Source organism: Silurus aristotelis (assembly GCF_946808225.1).
Source record: "Silurus aristotelis genome assembly, chromosome: 12".
Lineage (NCBI taxonomy): Eukaryota > Metazoa > Chordata > Actinopteri > Siluriformes > Siluridae > Silurus > Silurus aristotelis.
In genome coordinates, this window is record NC_139585.1 from 248,532 (window position 1) to 267,635 (window position 19,104).

The window sequence follows — 19,104 nt, forward strand, 5'->3', positions numbered from 1 at the left end:
CGCTTTCCCCACGGTGACGGCTTTCTTCCCCAGCGCACCTCGGATTTCCGACGCCTCTCCGTCGCTGCCTCCGCGTCGCGCTTCCTCCACGCCTCACCGCGGACATTACATAAATAACTGCCTTTTGCCGGTTTTATCCCGCTCTGCGGGTGTTTTGCTTTGGCTCTGCCTTCTTCCTTTAATAAAGACGCCGGCTTCTACTCCCGCCTCCGCCTCCGTGTTCGCCGCGTGACACCCGTAAGCGTCTGTGGGAGTTGGTGGAGGCCCACGATCCCTGTGACATATGGAGAAATCTAAATAACAAACAGAGACAGTACACGTGAGCCCACAGCATAGACAACACGCTCTCCCTGGCCATATTAGATCGATTGAGGAACCTCATGTAGCCTCATAAACCTCATGTAAACCTCATGGTTTTAAGCATTAGCTAATTTTACAAAGTGTTTTATTTTTCTAGTAGGCATCTCAGACCACTGCATGGTTCAGTGCACCATCAGTAAAAAAAAATATTAAACCTAAGAGCAGCTACTGGCATTTTAATGCTGCACTTTTAGAAGATGCTCATTTTAAAGAGTCTTTTATTTTTTTTATGGAATTGTTTTAAACTGGAAAAGCAGCTTTTAACTCCCTAAAGCAGTGGTGGGATTTAACTAAAGCAAAAGTCAAATAATTCTGTCAACAGTACACTCTAAATGTCACAAGATACTGTTGTATATTTCATCGTCTTGATGAGGTGTAGTTGTCGGCTGGAAGGACTCTCCTTAGACACTGTATTTCGTGTAAATAATGATTTTTATTCAGCACAGAAATATAGCATCTTTACAGGCCTTCCGGTCAAGCCTGGAGTCAGCACGCTCTGATTCAAAGTCTGACTCCAGATCCATGCTTACACACACATTAAATGCTTGCCCGTTTCCTGGGTCCACCTCTTAATGTAAATGAGATGCATATGAGCTTACTATGCAATAATGTTGAACGTAAAGAGAAACCTGTCTTTGTCCAGACTGATGTGTTCCAGCTGTACCAGGGCTTACATTCCCAGATCATAAAACATAAAGCGCATCCCTTTTTCCTGTACCTCGAAGTATATGGTGAACGGGGAGGTCGCCTCCCAAGAAGATATACATCCTGGACCACATTCCATATTTGTTTTAAGAACATTATCTCAACACTGGTGAGAGCGCGTATCTCTCACCAGTCTTAAGATAACATTAAGTCTACCTCCTACACTTCTGTTTACAGAGAACCATCTGTCCAGGCGGTACAGTAATTAACTTTGGCCTCTCCAGTAATGTCACCATTGCAGAATAATATGAGTTTAGGCCTTTTGATATTACACATTTAAGATACTATACATTTAGACACTACAATACATTGCCAGATCTCTAAAAGCTCTGGAGATGGAGACAGTGAAACTTCAGCATTTGGAGGCCACAGGAAATCAAGGGTATATTCAAGGGCGCTGGTCTGCTCATGGTTTAAAGGCATCATTGAGATGGATGCTCCTTCTAAGTTCTTCTTCAGTTTAGAACAAAAGAATGTACAGGAAAGATTTATGCAGGCCATGCAAACAGAATCAGGGGATCTTCACAAGCAGTCAGTCAGTTTTTACTCGAAGCTATATAGCAGTGAGAGCACAGTTAGTGGAGTAGAGCTTTCTCAAAGTACTGCCAAAGTTCTCAGAGTCAGGGGCCAGGAAGTTGGACAGGGAGCTGACACTAGCTGAGCTTCAGCAGGCTCTTCAAGGCATGGAGAACAGGCAAGGGCCAGGTTTTGATAGTCTCCCTGTCTAATTTTTCCAAGTCATTCTAGGCAGTAATAGGGCAGGACATGCTGGAGGTCCTAAAGGACAGTGTGAGAGGGGTTCAGCTACCAATTAGTTGCAGAAGATCAGTCCTGACCCTGCTGCCAAAGAAGGAAGACCTGACCCTGTCAGGAAGCACGGTCAAAGAAGTGTGCGTCACAAAATCCGGAAGTGCGCACCGTGTGCCCAGGAGAGATCCTGACAGACCCACCTGAAGAACTGGCACGAAGTGTCACTTCTGTGCACTGTGCACTACTGTGCACTGCTGTCAAAAGCATTAGCATCAAGACAGCCAATGGAGCAGATCATTCAGCATGACCAGACATACTGTGTGTCTGACAGATATTTGATAGTATACTAAATTCATGACATTTTGGACGTCTCCAGGCTATTGGGCTTTAAGATTGGTCTGATTTTTCTAGACCAGGAAAAGGTTTTTGACTGGGTTGAGCATGAATACTTGTGGAAGGTGCTGGAAAGCTTTGGGTTCAGCTCTGGTTTCAGAGACATGATCGAGGTGTTGTACAGTGAAATTGAGAGTGCACTGGAGGTTAATGGTGGTTTATGTGCTCCTTTTAGAGTGTACAGAGGGATCAGGCAGGGCTGTTCACTGTCAGGAATGCTGTACACTCTAACTATTGAACCTCTTTTATTAAATCTGAGAAATCGTTCTGGTTTTAATATTCCACACTGCAATGCTTCACTCTGTCAGCATAGGCAGATGACATGGCTGTAATGATGGGATCCCAGTCTGATGTAAATGTTTTAATTGATGTTTTAGGAGACTTTGAGTTTTTATCATCATCATCAAAAGCAAACTGAGGAAAAAGTGAAGCAGTTTTTGATGGCGAGTGGGGAGGTGGGGAGCCGACACTCCCAGGAGGTTTAGTGTGGAAAAGAAGTGGTTTTAAATATTTGGGTGTCTACCAGGAAAGTAATGAGTTTTTAAATAAAAACTGGGAAGTCAAGGGCAGACTGAGCAGGTGGAAGCAGCTGGTTCCATAGATATCAGTGAGTTAATTTGTTTTTAATTGACACAAATACGCTGGATGTTACTGGATTACCAGTCTGTTAAATTGGACTTTTTAAAATATGGACTTAAAAAAAAAAAAAGATTAAGGGCTGCAGAACATTACACTGGCTCCTGGAGGAGTCCCTGGACAACAGGAGTCTGCTGGACATCGGTGCAACCGCCCCCACACTGTCCAGAGCTTTGATCTCCTCAAAGATCACCACCCTCTGGAAGCTCCGGAACCCCCCCCCTCAAATTTACAATCACATTAATGAGTAGTTATAATATGTTATAAATGCTGTAGGAAGGTTGTAGGTGTTAGATGTGATCACATGGTGCTGGGGAGGAAGTGATGTCAGTGTTGGAGGACACGTTTGATGACTTGGCTGGTGTTCAGGGACAAACAGAAGACAGACAAGGATTGATCAGACTCATCTACAGAAGTCCCCTTCTAGCTCTCTCTCTCTCTCTCTCTCTCTCTCTCTCTCTCTCTCTCTCTCTCTCTCACTTTCTCACACACACACACACACACACACACACACACACACACACACACACACACACACACACACACACACACACACACACGTCGATTATCAGGACAGTGAAAGGAGGACAGGGTATTAAATGCCATCCATCACTGCCTGTCTCTCAGACACACTTCATTAACATGCAGCTCATTTACATAAGCTGCCCACTGACTCTGCCCACTCCCCTCCCCCCCCCCCCCCCCGCCACACACACACACACACACACACACACACACACACACACACACACTACCTGTACTCCAGGGAGAATGGTGTGAGCTCAGTGGTGTTATGAATCCATCTGAATTCCAGTGGCCAGCTTCCCTCTGCCATACAGGTGAGAACCAAACGATTCCCCTCCAGGTGGAGCTGAGAACGTACCGGCTCAGTCTTAAAGTATGGAGGGACATCATCTGCACAGAGTGAGAGAGAGAGTGAGAGGGAGGGAAGGAGGAAGTGTGAGAGAGGGAGAGAGAGGGAGGGAGGGGGGGGGGGAGAGAGTGAGAGACTTTTTTTTTTACTTTTTATAATCTTTATTTAACACAAGTCATAATAGATGCCAGAGGTCATCAAGTTGACCTGTTAATTTATATAAATGGAAATATATAATTAAATAAATAAAATGATAAATACAGTGAGGAAAATAGGTATTTGAACACCCTGCTATTTTGCAAGTTCTCCCACTTAGAAATCATGGAGGGGTTGTAGTGTCTTAAACGTATAGTATCTTAAATGTGTAATATCTAAAAGCCTTAACTCATACAATTCTACAAATGGTGAAAGTCCTGGAAAGGCCAAAGTTAATTACTGAACCATCTGGCCAGATGTTTTCCTTTAAGCCAAATGTATGAAAGGCCCATAGTGCTTATCTTATGAGCCGTGACTGGGAAGATGAGACGGATGGTCGTCCTTAAATCAGTATAAGCCGAAGTATAGAATATGATCCAGGATGTATGTCCTCTTGGGAAAAGACCTCTGACCCGTTCTCACTGTATGTTAAGATGAATGGTCTGGGAAAGTTAGCGCTGGTACATTTGAGATATATTAAATCTGGACAAAGACAGGTTTCTCTTTAAGATAAACATTATTGCACAGTAGGCTCATATACATCTGTTATGCATTAAGAGGCGGACCCAGAGAATGATCAGAATATATAACGAGTGTGCAGCCATGGATCGGGAGTCAGACTTTGAATCAGAGCGTGCTGACTCCAGGCTTGACCGGAAGGCCTGTAAAGATGCTATATTTCTGTGCTGAATAAAAATCATTATTTACACGAAATAACTGCGTCTACGGAGATTCCTTCCAACCGACAGCTACACTCCATCAAGACGACGAAATACACAACAGGGTCTGAAATTGTCATCGTAGGTGCATGTCCACTGTGAGAGACATAATCTAAAAAAGAAATCCAGAAATCACAATGTATGATTTTTAACTATTTATTTGTATGATACAGCTGCAAATAAGTATTTGAACACCTGAGAAAGTCAATGTTAATATTTGGTACAGTAGCCTTTGTTTGCAATTACAGAGGTCAAACGTTTCCTGTAGTTTTTCACCAGGTTTGCACACACTGCAGGAGGGATTTTGGCCCACTCCTCCACACAGATCTTCTCTAGATCAGTCAGGTTTCTGGCCTGTCGCTGAGAAACACGGAGTTTGAGCTCCCTCCAAAGATTCTCTATTGGGTTTAGGTCTGGAGACTGGCTAGGCCATGCCAGAACCTTGATATGCTTCTTACAGAGCCACTCCTTGGTTATTCTGGCTGTGTGCTTCGGGTCATTGTCATGTTGGAAGACCCAGCCTCGACCCATCTTCAATGCTCTAACTGAGGGAAGGAGGTTGTTCCCCAAAATCTCGCAATACATGGCCCCGGTCATCCTCTCCTTAATACAGTGCAGTCGCCCTGTCCCATGTGCAGAAAAACACCCCCAAAGCATGATGCTACCACCTCCATGCTTCACAGTAGGAATGGTGTTCTTGGGATGGTACTCATCATTCTTCTTCCTCCAAACACGTTTAGTGGAATTATGACACAAAAGTTCTATTTTGGTCTCATCTGACCACATGACTTTCTCCCATGACTCCTCTAGATCATCCAAATGGTCATTGGCAAACTTAAGACGTGCCTGGACATGTGCTGGTTTAAGCAGGGGAACCTTCCATGCCATGCATGATTTCAAACCATGACGTCTTAGTGTATTACCAACAGTAACCTTGGAAATGGTGGTCCCAGCTCTTTTCAGGTCATTGACCAGCTCCTCCCGTGTAGTTCTGGGCTGATTTCTCACCTTCCTTAGTATCATTGAGACCCCACGAGGTGAGATCTTGCATGGAGCCCCAGTCCGAGAGAGATTTACAGTCATGTTTAGCTTCTTTCATTTTCTAATGATTGCTCCAACAGTGGACCTTTTTTCACCAAGCTGCTTGGCAATTTCCCCGTAGCCCTTTCCAGCCTTGTGGAGGTGTACAATTTTGTCTCTAGTGTCTCTGGACAGCTCTTTGGTCTTGGCCATGTTAGTAGTTGGATTCTTACTGATTGTATGGGGTGGACAGGTGTCTTTATGCAGCTAACGACCTCAAACAGGTGCATGTAATTTAGGATAATAAATGTAGTGGAGGTGGACATTTTAAAGGCAGACTAACAGGTCTTTGAGGGTCAGAATTCTAGCTGATAGACAGGTGTTCAAATACTTATTTGCAGCTGTATCATACAAATAAATAGTTTAAAAATCATACATTGTTATTTCTGGATATTTTTTTTTAGATTAAGTCTCTCACAGTGGACATGCACCTACGATGACAATTTCAGACCCTCCATAATTTCTAAGTGGGAGAACTTGCAAAATAGCAGAGTGTTCAAATACTTATTTTTCTCATTGTAGATATAAATAAAGTCAATGACAGTTATATGTTGGGGGGGGGGGGTCATTTTGAGTAGTTCTGGTCCAAAGTGCAGTTCTTCATCTTTTTTCATAACACAGAGCTTCTCCACAACACCACACATCTTCAAACATCTTCACAACACCCCACACTCTTATTCACATTAACATCAACCAAGATTATTGATTTGATCAGTCTGGAGAAGATTCTGATTGTGTCATAATCAGCATTTTGTGTTATTTTGGTTTTTTCTGCTCAGGTATGTGGCCATTTTCTCCTGCTCAAAAATAAAATTAATCACTTGGCACATAAACCTGTTTCTCCTGATGTACTTAAGACTAAGAATAAAACACTGAAGAGGAAAATAAGTTTTAAATAAGTTTTAAAAGCACAAACAGTGACTGTAACCTGGAGCAGTGAGTTAAAGTGTAAAAAACAGTTTCTCTCTGTGAACAGAACGGACCGTCCTGTAGAACATCAGGGTTTAAAATAAAATAGATCACAGAGATGATGCAGTGTAAAATCCTCCACTGGAGCTCGGCAGCAGAGTGTCTCCACTCTGGTTTAATATCATCATTAAAACCAAGAACATTTCTCCACTGGCGGTCCACTCTCCCACTCAGTTTATTATTTTTTAAAACCTTAACACAGGCCCTGTAGAGCAGCTTCCCCAACACTGTCCCAAAGTTCATCTCCCCTTCACCCCTGCACTCCAGGAGGGGGCGCTCACACCCGTCGAGATCAGGAGCGATGTCCAGCTGGGAAAAGGGCTCCTTCTATGCAGGACCGGTCTCACTGATTTCATAGTCCTTCAGCTGAACATGCTCCTCAGCTGTTAGTGTGGACCTTCAGCAGTGTAGGAGCTGGTTAGCGATGCGCAGGGACTGAAGTCCTATACATGCTGCGAGGTCCTCTTTTTGTGACAGGTCTGCCTCTGCGATGTTCACCAGCTCCTGGAGTGTGACAATCTTTGAGGAGATCAATGCTTTGGACAGTGTGGAGGCAGTCACACTGGAGATGTCCAGCCGACTCCCGTTGAATAGGGGCTCCAGCAGCCAGTGTAATGTTCCACAACTCTTATTTCATTTTTAAAATAAAGTCCAAAAGTCCACGTTAAAAGACCGGTAGTCCAGACACATGGAGTATGGAGACTTTGTCTTAATTAAAAACAAAGTTATTTCCAGTCCCAGTCCTCCCACCATGTGCAAGAGTTCACTGGCTGCTGTTCTCCACACAAGGTTACTGGGCCTGGTTAAGAATCTCTGGAGGAACTGAAGGTAAACGGCTGCGGTTCTGCTGGCAAGATGACCCATCCCCTGCCCCTGCCCCTGTTCCTCCTTGGGGAGTACAGGTACAGTAAATCAACAGACTTTCCTGTTTTTAAGATAAGATAAGATAAGATAAGATAAACCTTTATTTGTCCCACAGTGGGGAAATTTCTATGTTACAGCAGCAAAATTAAGAAATACAAATAAATGCAAATATATAAAAAAGAATATACACATACTATAATAACAGTATATACACAGTACAATGTATAAATACAAATAGGGGGAGAAAAAAGTACGCATTTCAGGTGGTATTGCACGTAATTGCGAGTTATATTGCACATAATATTGCACATGATTCATGTAATATTGCACACAGGTAATGTTCTTGCACAGCTAAAAAGTAATAACAGTGTTGTATTTTGGTGACTGGTTTTACTGGGAACAGCTTTTATTGTAAAGTCTAATAGCAGCAGGGAGAAAAGACCTTCTGTATCGCTCCTTCAGACACTTAGGATGTAACAGTCTGTCACTGAAGGAGCTGCTCAGCGATGTAACGGTTACATACAGGGGGTCGGAGGCGTTCTGCAGTAATGATGATAGTTTTGTTACCATCCTCCTTCTCCCACCCCCTGTACAGTGTCCAGGGGAATCCCCAGGACTGAGCTGGCCTTTCTGATCAGCTTGTCCAGTCTCTTCCTGTCTGCAGTAGAGATGCTGCTGCCCCAGCAGACCACACCATAGAAGATGGCTGAGGCCACCACAGAGTCAATAAAAGGTCTTCAGTAGCTCTCCCTGCACTCCAAAAGACCTTAGTCTCCTCAGCAGAGAGAGTCTGCTCTGCCCTTTCTTGTTTGACTTGTCTGCCACGAGTTCCATGTTTGTGTTTCTGTTGGCTTTTTCAAACTAAACTTTACTATTTATCTCCTTTTTTTCCCTCCTTAAATAATCCTGAATTGGTTTTTGTCCTTCTGACTTGTGCCTGTAGCTCGTTAACTCGACTAACAGTAGTGTTGTGTAGCGTCTGGCACAGGTAATTTAGACTTCATGTCCCAGGCATTCCTTTTAACCTATGACATCTACATCTCAATCAAAAGGTGAAACTTTTATTGGGGGTGGTCGATCCGTAAAGTGTCATACTCCCCCTCCGAAGACACTAAACAGGACCAAACCCTGAACTCTTGTTTAGTTTACCGGGACCCATAAAACAATAAACTCATAAAACTCATGAAACAATCCAAACTCGAAACTTGATCCCGCATGGCTGCTTGTGACAAACACACACAACCGGCTCCAGAACGTTTGGATTTTACCACAAGACAGATAACCCCCGGGAAGACTGATAACACAAGCCAGTCTCTATACCACACACACACACACACACACACACCACACACGCGCGCATACACGCACACACACAATCACACAGTCACACACACACAGTCTCACACACACACACACACACACACACACACACACACACACACCACCCCGAAAGCCAAATAACCCCCATGGCCTCTCTGGTTGAATTCACAGCGACCCTCTGACTATAAAACATTTCACTCTCGGAACTCGGCCCCAGTACGTCTGTTTGTGACACACACACACATGCAGACACACACACACACCAAAAGAGAGCATTCTTTTATTAATTAAATAATAAATAGAATGTCCCACTTCACAGGATACAAACATACATCTTGTTTGTATTTTCTACTATAAATAAAGCAAGTGTTTACCTCTACATCAATAATATTTAAACCTTAAAATGTTTAGTAATATAACTCTGTGTTAAATGTTGTCTCTTCTCTTCTTAAGGCTTGACTGACTTAGAATTATCTGTTCTTTACTTTCCTGACAAGGGTGCATTTTATTTCTCAGAATACAACATTGTATTAACATCAGTTAATTACTGATCTCTGTAAGTTAATGTACCTCTGCCTTATACTGTCATTCCTTTTCATGTTTAGGATCCAAATGACCGCAAAATGATCTGTTTCTTTATTTTTCAAACAATCGTGCATTTTATTTGATCATGAAATGTACCATACCGTCTTAATTCACTTTGAATAAAACTTTTAAGTCCTCCAAAAGCAAGTATAGCCCGGAAACCATGCCCACAGATGCATGAACAAAGAAAGTTTTTCCCTCCAAAATTTCAGGCCATAGCATTGGCCATTCCCCCAAGGATGGGTGGGCTTCAGTCAGAGTTCAGTCAAGAGAGCAACTCGCTCACTCGGCTCGACCGGAAAGGCTCGGACCCCCGGGGCCCGATGGCCCGGAGAGTCGGACGCTTCGAACAGCTCAGCAGCGACTCTTCGGGACGAGATCTCAAATCTCTTTTAAGGTCTTCCAGCAAGCTTTATCTTCAAAACACCAACTGCTCTGATCTTCAGGAGAAGCTGGGAGAACATGTGACTCCATCCTAACCGACTCGTCCAAGATTCTTTTGTCTACCGCATCCGGACTCTTGTGCAACAAGTCAATGCAAGTAACCGGTTTACCAACTAATTTAGATGCGTGTTAAGTTTAAACCCCTTAATATTAAGGCAAATTTAAATTTCCGTGACGATTTCTCAGTTAGGATGTGATTCATTTGAAGTAAACTGCCTTTTCTTTCTTTATCTCCTTCTGCCTTTCCTTTCTTTATCTCCTTCTTCCTTTCCTTTCTCTTCCTCCTTCCCTAATTTCAACTTTCTTTTTATTTAATTTTAATTTTAATTTTCCTTATTTCTTTTTGTTTGTTTGTTTGTGTAGTTAGTTTTATGTTGTGTTTGTCTCATTCATTAAACGCCGTATTTTTCATAAGTGATGGTCTCTGAGTACGTTCCATAAATGAAGTTCCTGCAACATCAGGTCTGAACTACATGCTCTATTTAATTTCATTTAATTTACGGTATAAAGTAAAAGGGGGTTACGTCTTTCTTGGCCAGGGAGATACCTCTTTTATAGAATTAATATAAAATTATACTGTCTGTTTGCCGGACGAACAGACAAATAAGTGTAATGATAATTCCATTACCGTCAATTCAACTTAATTTAAATATTTAGGAGTAACTATAACCCGTTATAATTACTTATAAATATTTACCTTTCTTTGCGAGCTAAATTCGCTACATATAATGGTGGAGGATGCGGGCAAGACTGTGCTTCCAACTATATACTCAATTTATCTGTATTATAAGTTTGTCCCTCTTATCCCCCAGTCGCTACAGTTGACTACATTCATTGTATTCATTCATTCATTGGCACTGGTACGTCCCTAGATGGTTCAGGATGTTTGGAGGCATCTACTTCTTTAAAAGGTCCATAATCTTCACGAGGTGGGACGTGAATGGGGCTGGAGCAACCTCAGGATACCTCGGGATGGGGAGAGAAAGAGAAGCAGTGGAGAGGAATTAGCGTAGCTGCTGTTCATGATATTAACAGCACAAGTTGAAAATGTGATGTGATCAGATGTTCTGGAGCACAAGGTTATGATGTGATGTGTGTTATGTGTAGAACTCGCTAAAAACATACAACTGGGGAGTGTGTCTGAGCCCCGAACACTGTCAGGAAGACTATTCCAGAGTTTAGGAGCTAAATGTGAAAATGCTCTACCACCTTTAGTGGACTTTGCTATTCTAGGAACTACTAGAAGCCCAGAGTTTTGAGATCTCAGGGAGCGTGACGGATTTTAGCGTGTTAGAAGACTGGAGATACATGGAGATAAACCATTTAGTGCTTTATAAATAAAAAGAAGTAGTTTTGTGTAGTTGATTCGAAGCTTCACTGTGTGTGTGTGTGTGTGTGTGTGTGTGTGTGTGTGTGTGTGTGTGTGTGTGTGTGTGTGTGTTTGGGGGTGTGTGAGTGAGAGAGATAGAAAGAGAACGAGTGTGTGTGTGTGTGTGTGTGTGTGTGTGTGTGTGTGTGTGTGTGTGTGTGTGAGCATGTTACAGGACATTTTACATTTTTACATTAACATTTTTCACAGGTCAGAGGTCAGAATGTAGAGCAGTAGAGAGACACAAGGTGAGGATAAAATCAACCTCGGCCCATAGCCTGCTCCCTCCTGAGCTCCTCACACCCCCAACCCGGCGTTAGATTGATTTTACAGGAGTTTAGCTACCTGTTTAATATTTTATCGCCTCTCTCAGGGTCACATCCGTCTTCATATTGTTCTATATTTGTTAACCATAACTAGAAATGTCTGAATTTGATTCACCTGCTACCTCCTGCATACATTTCCTGCCTAGGTCTCCATTATCTCCAATCAACAATGCCAAACCCAACCCTTCTCATCACCATCTCCACATAATCATCTCCACTGACCAACATCATTGACCAACACTAACCCCTCTCATCACCATCTCCACTGACCAACACCAAAACTCCTCTGAACATCACACTCATGTGAAGAACATGAATGCGTCACCAAATAATATGGTCTCTGAGTGTTTCTCTGATTCAATTCAATTCAGTTCAATTCATGTTTATTTGTGTTGATCTTTTAATAATGAACATTGTCCCAGAGCAGCTTTACACAGATAATGTGGTGATAAAAATAATATTTTCTTTATAAGTGTAAGATTCCTTCAATTAACACGTCATCATGTCAGAGTATTACACAATATATCAGTGTGTGTATTATAAGTATGTATATCAGTGTGTGTATATCAGTGTGTGTATTATGAGTATGTATATCAGTGTGTGTATATCAGTGTGTGTATTATGAGTATGTATATCAGTGTGTGTATATCAGTGTGTGTATATCAGTGTGTGTATTATGAGTATGTATATCAGTGTGTGTATCTCAGTGTGTGTATTATCAGTATGTATATCAGTGTGTGTATATCAGTGTGTGTATTATCAGTATGTATATCAGTGTGTGTATTATGAGTATGTATATCAGTGTGTGTATATCAGTGTGTATATCAGTGTGTGTATATTAGTGTGTGTATATCAGTGTGTGTATATCAGTGTGTGTATTATGAGTATGTATATCAGTGTGTGTATATTAGTGTGTGTATATCAGTATGTATATCAGTGTGTGTATTATGAGTATGTATATCAGTGTGTGTATATCAGTGTGTATATCAGTGTGTGTATATTAGTGTGTATATCAGTGTGTGTATATCAGTGTGTGTATATTAGTGTGTATATCAGTATGTATATCAGTGTGTGTATATCAGTGTGTGTATTATCAGTATGTATATCAGTGTGTGTATTATGAGTATGTATATCAGTGTGTGTATATCAGTGTGTATATCAGTGTGTGTATATTAGTGTGTATATCAGTGTGTGTATATCAGTGTGTGTATATCAGTGTGTGTATTATGAGTATGTATATCAGTGTGTGTATATTAGTGTGTATATCAGTGTGTGTATTATCAGTATGTATATCAGTGTGTGTATATCAGTGTGTGTATTATCAGTATGTATATCAGTGTGTGTATTATGAGTATGTATATCAGTGTGTGTATTATGAGTATGTATATCAGTGTGTATATCAGTGTGTGTATATTAGTGTGTATATATCAGTGTGTGTATATCAGTGTGTGTATATCAGTGTGTGTATTATGAGTATGTATATCAGTGTGTATATCAGTGTGTGTATATTAGTGTGTATATATCAGTGTGTGTATATCAGTGTGTGTATATCAGTGTGTGTATTATGAGTATGTATATCAGTGTGTGTATATTAGTGTGTATATCAGTGTGTGTATATCAGTGTGTGTATATCAGTATGTATATCAGTGTGTGTATATTAGTGTGTATATCAGTGTGTGTATATCAGTGTGTGTATATCAGTATGTGTATTATGAGTATGTATATCAGTGTGTGTATATTAGTGTGTGTATATAAGTGTGTGTATTATGAGTACGTATATCAGTGTGTGTATATCAGTGTGTGTATATCAGTGTGTGTATTATGAGTATGTATATCAGTGTGTGTATATCAGTGTGTATATCAGTGTGTGTATATCAGTGTGTGTATATATCAGTGTGTGTATTATAAGTATGTATATCAGTGTGTGTATATCAGTGTGTGTATATATCAGTGTGTGTATTATCAGTATGTATATCAGTGTGTGTATATCAGTGTGTGTATTATGAGTATGTATATCAGTGTGTGTATATTAGTGTGTATATCAGTGTGTGTATATCAGTGTGTGTATATCAGTATGTATATCAGTGTGTGTATATTAGTGTGTATATCAGTGTGTGTATATCAGTGTGTGTATATCAGTGTGTGTATTATGAGTATGTATATCAGTGTGTGTATATTAGTGTGTGTATATAAGTGTGTGTATTATGAGTATGTATATCAGTGTGTGTATATCAGTGTGTGTATTATGAGTATGTATATCAGTGTGTGTATATCAGTGTGTATATCAGTGTGTGTATATATCAGTGTGTGTATTATAAGTATGTATATCAGTGTGTGTATATCAGTGTGTGTATTATCAGTATGTATATCAGTGTGTGTATATCAGTATGTATATCAGTGTGTGTATATCAGTATGTATATCAGTGTGTGTATTATCAGTATGTATATCAGTGTGTGTATATCAGTGTGTGTATATCAGTGTGTGTATATATCAGTGTGTGTATATCAGTGTGTGTATATCAGTGTGTGTATATCAGTGTGTGTATATATCAGTGTGTGTATATCAGTGTGTGTATATATCAGTGTGTGTATATCAGTGTGTGTATATATCAGTGTGTGTATATATCAGTGTGTGTATATCAGTGTATGTATATCAGTGTGTGTATATCAGTGTGTGTATATCAGTGTGTGTATATCAGTGTATGTATATCAGTGTATGTATATCAGTGTATGTATATCAGTGTGTGTATATCAGTGTGTGTATATCAGTGTGTGTATATCAGTGTGTGTATATATCAGTGTGTGTATATCAGTGTGTGTATATATCAGTGTATGTATATCAGTGTGTGTATATCAGTGTGTGTATATATCAGTGTGTGTATATCAGTGTGTGTATATCAGTGTGTGTATATATCAGTGTGTGTATATTAGTGTGTGTATATATCAGTGTGTGTATATCAGTGTATGTATATCAGTGTGTGTATATATCAGTGTGTGTATATATCAGTGTGTGTATATATCAGTGTGTGTATATCAGTGTGTGTATATCAGTGTGTGTATATATCAGTGTGTGTATATATCAGTGTGTGTATATCAGTGTGTGTATATATCAGTGTGTGTATATATCAGTGTGTGTATATATCAGTGTGTGTATATATCAGTGTGTGTATATATCAGTGTGTGTATATATCAGTGTGTGTATATATCAGTGTGTGTATATCAGTGTGTGTATATCAGTGTGTGTATATATCAGTGTGTGTATATCAGTGTGTGTATTATCAGTATGTATATCAGTGTGTGTATTATCAGTATGTATATCAGTGTGTGTATTATCAGTATGTATATCAGTGTGTGTATATCAGTGTGTGTATATCAGTGTGTGTATATATCAGTGTGTGTATATCAGTGTGTGTATATATCAGTGTGTGTATATCAGTGTGTGTATATCAGTGTGTGTATATATCAGTGTGTGTATTATGAGTATGTATATCAGTGTGTGTATATCAGTGTGTGTATATATCAGTGTGTGTATTATGAGTATGTATATCAGTGTGTGTATATCAGTGTGTGTATATCAGTGTGTGTATATATCAGTGTGTGTATATCAGTGTGTGTATATATCAGTGTGTGTATTATGAGTATGTATATCAGTGTGTGTATATCAGTGTGTGTATATATCAGTGTGTGTATAACAGTGTGTGTATATCAGTGTGTGTATATATCAGTGTGTGTATATCAGTGTGTGTATATATCAGTGTGTGTATTATGAGTATGTATATCAGTGTGTGTATATCAGTGTGTGTATATATCAGTGTGTGTATTATGAGTATGTATATCAGTGTGTGTATATCAGTGTGTGTATATATCAGTGTGTGTATTATGAGTATGTATATCAGTGTGTGTATATCAGTGTGTGTATATCAGTATGTATATCAGTGTGTGTATATCAGTGTGTGTATATATCAGTGTGTGTATTATGAGTATGTATATCAGTGTGTGTATATCAGTGTGTGTATTATGAGTATGTATATCAGTGTGTGTATATTAGTGTGTATATCAGTGTGTGTATATCAGTGTGTGTATATATCAGTGTGTGTATATCAGTGTGTGTATTATGAGTATGTATATCAGTGTGTGTATATCAGTGTGTGTATTATGAGTATGTATATCAGTGTGTGTATATCAGTGTGTGTATATATCAGTGTGTGTATTATGAGTATGTATATCAGTGTGTGTATATCAGTGTGTGTATTATTAGTATGTATATCAGTGTGTGTATTATGAGTATGTATATCAGTGTGTGTAAATCAGTGTGTGTATTATGAGTATGTATATCAGTGTGTGTATATCAGTGTGTGTATATATCAGTGTGTGTATATTAGTGTGTGTATATCAGTGTGTGTATTATGAGTATGTATATCAGTGTGTGTATATCAGTGTGTGTATATCAGTGTGTGTATATCAGTGTGTGTATTATGAGTATGTATATCAGTGTGTGTATATCAGTGTGTGTATTATGAGTATGTATATCAGTGTGTGTATTATGAGTATGTATATCAGTGTGTGTAAATCAGTGTGTGTATATCAGTGTGTGTATATTAGTGTGTGTATATCAGTGTGTGTATTATGAGTATGTATATCAGTGTGTGTATATCAGTGTGTGTATATCAGTGTGTGTATTATTAGTATGTATATCAGTGTGTGTAAATCAGTGTGTATATATCAGTGTGTGTATATTAGTGTGTGTATATCAGTGTGTGTATTATGAGTATGTATATCAGTGTGTGTATATCAGTGTGTGTATATCAGTGTGTGTATTATGAGTATGTATATCAGTGTGTGTATATCAGTGTGTGTGTTATGAGTATGTATATCAGTGTGTGTATTATGAGTATGTATATCAGTGTGTGTAAATCAGTGTGTGTATATCAGTATGTATATCAGTGTGTGTATATCAGTGTGTGTATATATCAGTGTGTGTATTATGAGTGTGTATATCAGTGTGTGTATATCAGTGTGTGTATTATGAGTATGTATATCAGTGTGTGTATATCAGTGTGTGTATATCAGTATGTATATCAGTGTGTGTATATCAGTGTGTATATCAGTGTGTGTATATCAGTATGTATATTAGTGTGTGTATTATGAGTATGTTTATCAGTGTGTGTGTTATGAGTGTGTATATCAGTGTGTGTATTATGAGTATGTATATCAGTGTGTGTATATCAGGGTGTGTATTATGAGTATGTATATCAGTGTGTGTGTATATCAGTGTGTGTATATCAGTATGTATATTAGTGTGTGTATTATGAGTATGTATATCAGTGTGTGTGTTATGAGTATGTATATCAGTGTGTGTATTATGAGTGTGTATATCAGTGTGTGTATATCAGTATGTATATCAGTGTGTGTATTATGAGTGTGTATATCAGTGTGTGTATATTAGTATGTATATCAGTGTGTGTATTATGAGTGTGTATATCAGTATGTGTATTATGAGTATGTATATCAGTGTGTGTATATCAGTGTGTATATCAGTGTGTGTATTACGAGTATGTATATCAGTGTGTGTATATTAGTGTGTGTATATCAGTGTGTGTATTACGAGTATGTATATCAGTGTGTGTATATCAGTATGTATATCAGTGTGTGTATATCAGTGTGTGTATTATGAGTATGTATATCAGTGTGTGTATATTAGTGTGTGTATATCAGTGTGTGTATTATGAGTATGTATATCAGTGTGTGTAAATCAGTGTGTGTATTATGAGTATGTATATCAGTGTGTGTATATCAGTGTGTGTACATATCAGTGTGTGTATATTAGTGTGTGTATATCAGTGTGTGTATTATGAGTATGTATATCAGTGTGTGTAAATCAGTGTGTGTATTATGAGTATGTATATCAGTGTGTGTATATCAGTGTGTGTACATATCAGTGTGTGTATATTAGTGTGTGTATATCAGTGTGTGTATTATGAGTATGTATATCAGTGTGTGTATATCAGTGTGTGTGTATCAGTGTGTGTATTATGAGTATGTATATCAGTGTGTGTATTATGAGTATGTATATCAGTGTGTGTAAATCAGTGTGTGTATATCAGTATGTATATCAGTGTGTGTATATCAGTGTGTGTATATATCAGTGTGTGTATTATGAGTGTGTATATCAGTGTGTGTATATCAATGTGTGTATATCAGTATGTATATCAGTGTGTGTATATATCAGTGTGTGTATATCAGTGTGTGTATATCAGTGTGTGTATTATGAGTATGTATATCAGTGTGTGTATATCAGTGTGTGTATATCAGTATGTATATCAGTGTGTGTATATCAGTGTGTGTATATCAGTGTGTGTATTATGAGTATGTTTATCAGTGTGTGTGTTATGAGTGTGTATATCAGTGTGTGTATTATGAGTATGTATATCAGTGTGTATATCAGTGTGTGTATTATGAGTATGTATATCAGTGTGTGTATATCAGTGTGTGTATATCAGTATGTATATTAGTGTGTGTATTATGAGTATGTATATCAGTGTGTGTGTTATGAGTATGTATATCAGTGTGTGTATTATGAGTGTGTATATCAGTGTGTGTATATCAGTATGTATATCAGTGTGTGTATTATGAGTGTGTATATCAGTGTGTGTATATTAGTATGTATATCAGTGTGTGTATATCAGTGTGTGTATTATGAGTATGTATATCAGTGTGTGTATATCAGTATGTATATCAGTGTGTGTATTATGAGTGTGTATATCAGTGTGTGTATTATGAGTATGTATATCAGTGTGTGTTTATTAGTGTGTGTATATCAGTGTGTGTATTACGAGTATGTATATCAGTGTGTGTATATTAGTGTGTGTATATCAGTGTGTGTATTATGAGTATGTATATCAGTGTGTGTATATTAGTGTGTGTATATCAGTGTGTGTATTATGAGTATGTATATCAGTGTGTGTATATCAGTGTGTGTATTACGAGTATGTATATCAGTGTGTGTATATTAGTGTGTGTATTATGAGTATGTATATCAGTGTGTGTATATCAGTATGTATATCAGTGTGTGTATATCAGTGTGTGTATTATGAGTATGTATATCAGTGTGTGTATTATGAGTATGTATATCAGTGTGTGTATATCAGTGTGTGTATATCAGTGTGTGTATTATGAGTATGTATATCAGTGTGTGTATATCAGTGTGTGTATTATGAGTATGTATATCAGTGTGTGTATATCAGTGTGTATATCAGTGTGTGTATTATGAGTATGTATATCAGTGTGTGTATTATGAGTATGTATATCAGTGTGTGTATATCAGTGTGTGTATTATGAGTATGTATATCAGTGTGTGTATTACGAGTATGTATATTAGTGTGTGTATATCAGTGTGTGTATTATGAGTATGTATATCAGTGTGTGTATATCAGTGTGTGTATATTAGTGTGTGTATATCAGTGTGTGTATTATGAGTATGTATATCAGTGTGTGTATTATGAGTATGTATATCAG

At 38.7% G+C, this 19,104-nt stretch overlaps 3 protein-coding genes across 5 annotated transcripts in view; 2 read left to right on the top strand and 1 right to left on the bottom strand.

Moving 5' to 3' along the window:
- Positions 1–19,104, bottom strand: part of LOC310734939 (protein sidekick-2-like) — a 289,396-nt gene that overhangs the window by 126,803 nt on the left and 143,489 nt on the right. For both annotated transcript variants that reach the window (XM_083557417.1, XM_083557418.1), the window contains exon 3: positions 3,600–3,759. In XM_083557417.1, coding sequence (XP_083413543.1) covers positions 3,600–3,759 — 160 coding nt within the window. The remainder of the gene's footprint in view (positions 1–3,599; positions 3,760–19,104) is intronic.
- The window catches only part of LOC310735021 (uncharacterized protein), a 122,864-nt gene that overhangs the window by 74,136 nt on the left and 29,624 nt on the right, over positions 1–19,104 (top strand). The window lies entirely within an intron of this gene.
- The window catches only part of LOC310734891 (uncharacterized protein), a gene marked incomplete at its 3' end in the record, with an annotated part of 116,768 nt that overhangs the window by 52,668 nt on the left and 44,996 nt on the right, over positions 1–19,104 (top strand). The window lies entirely within an intron of this gene.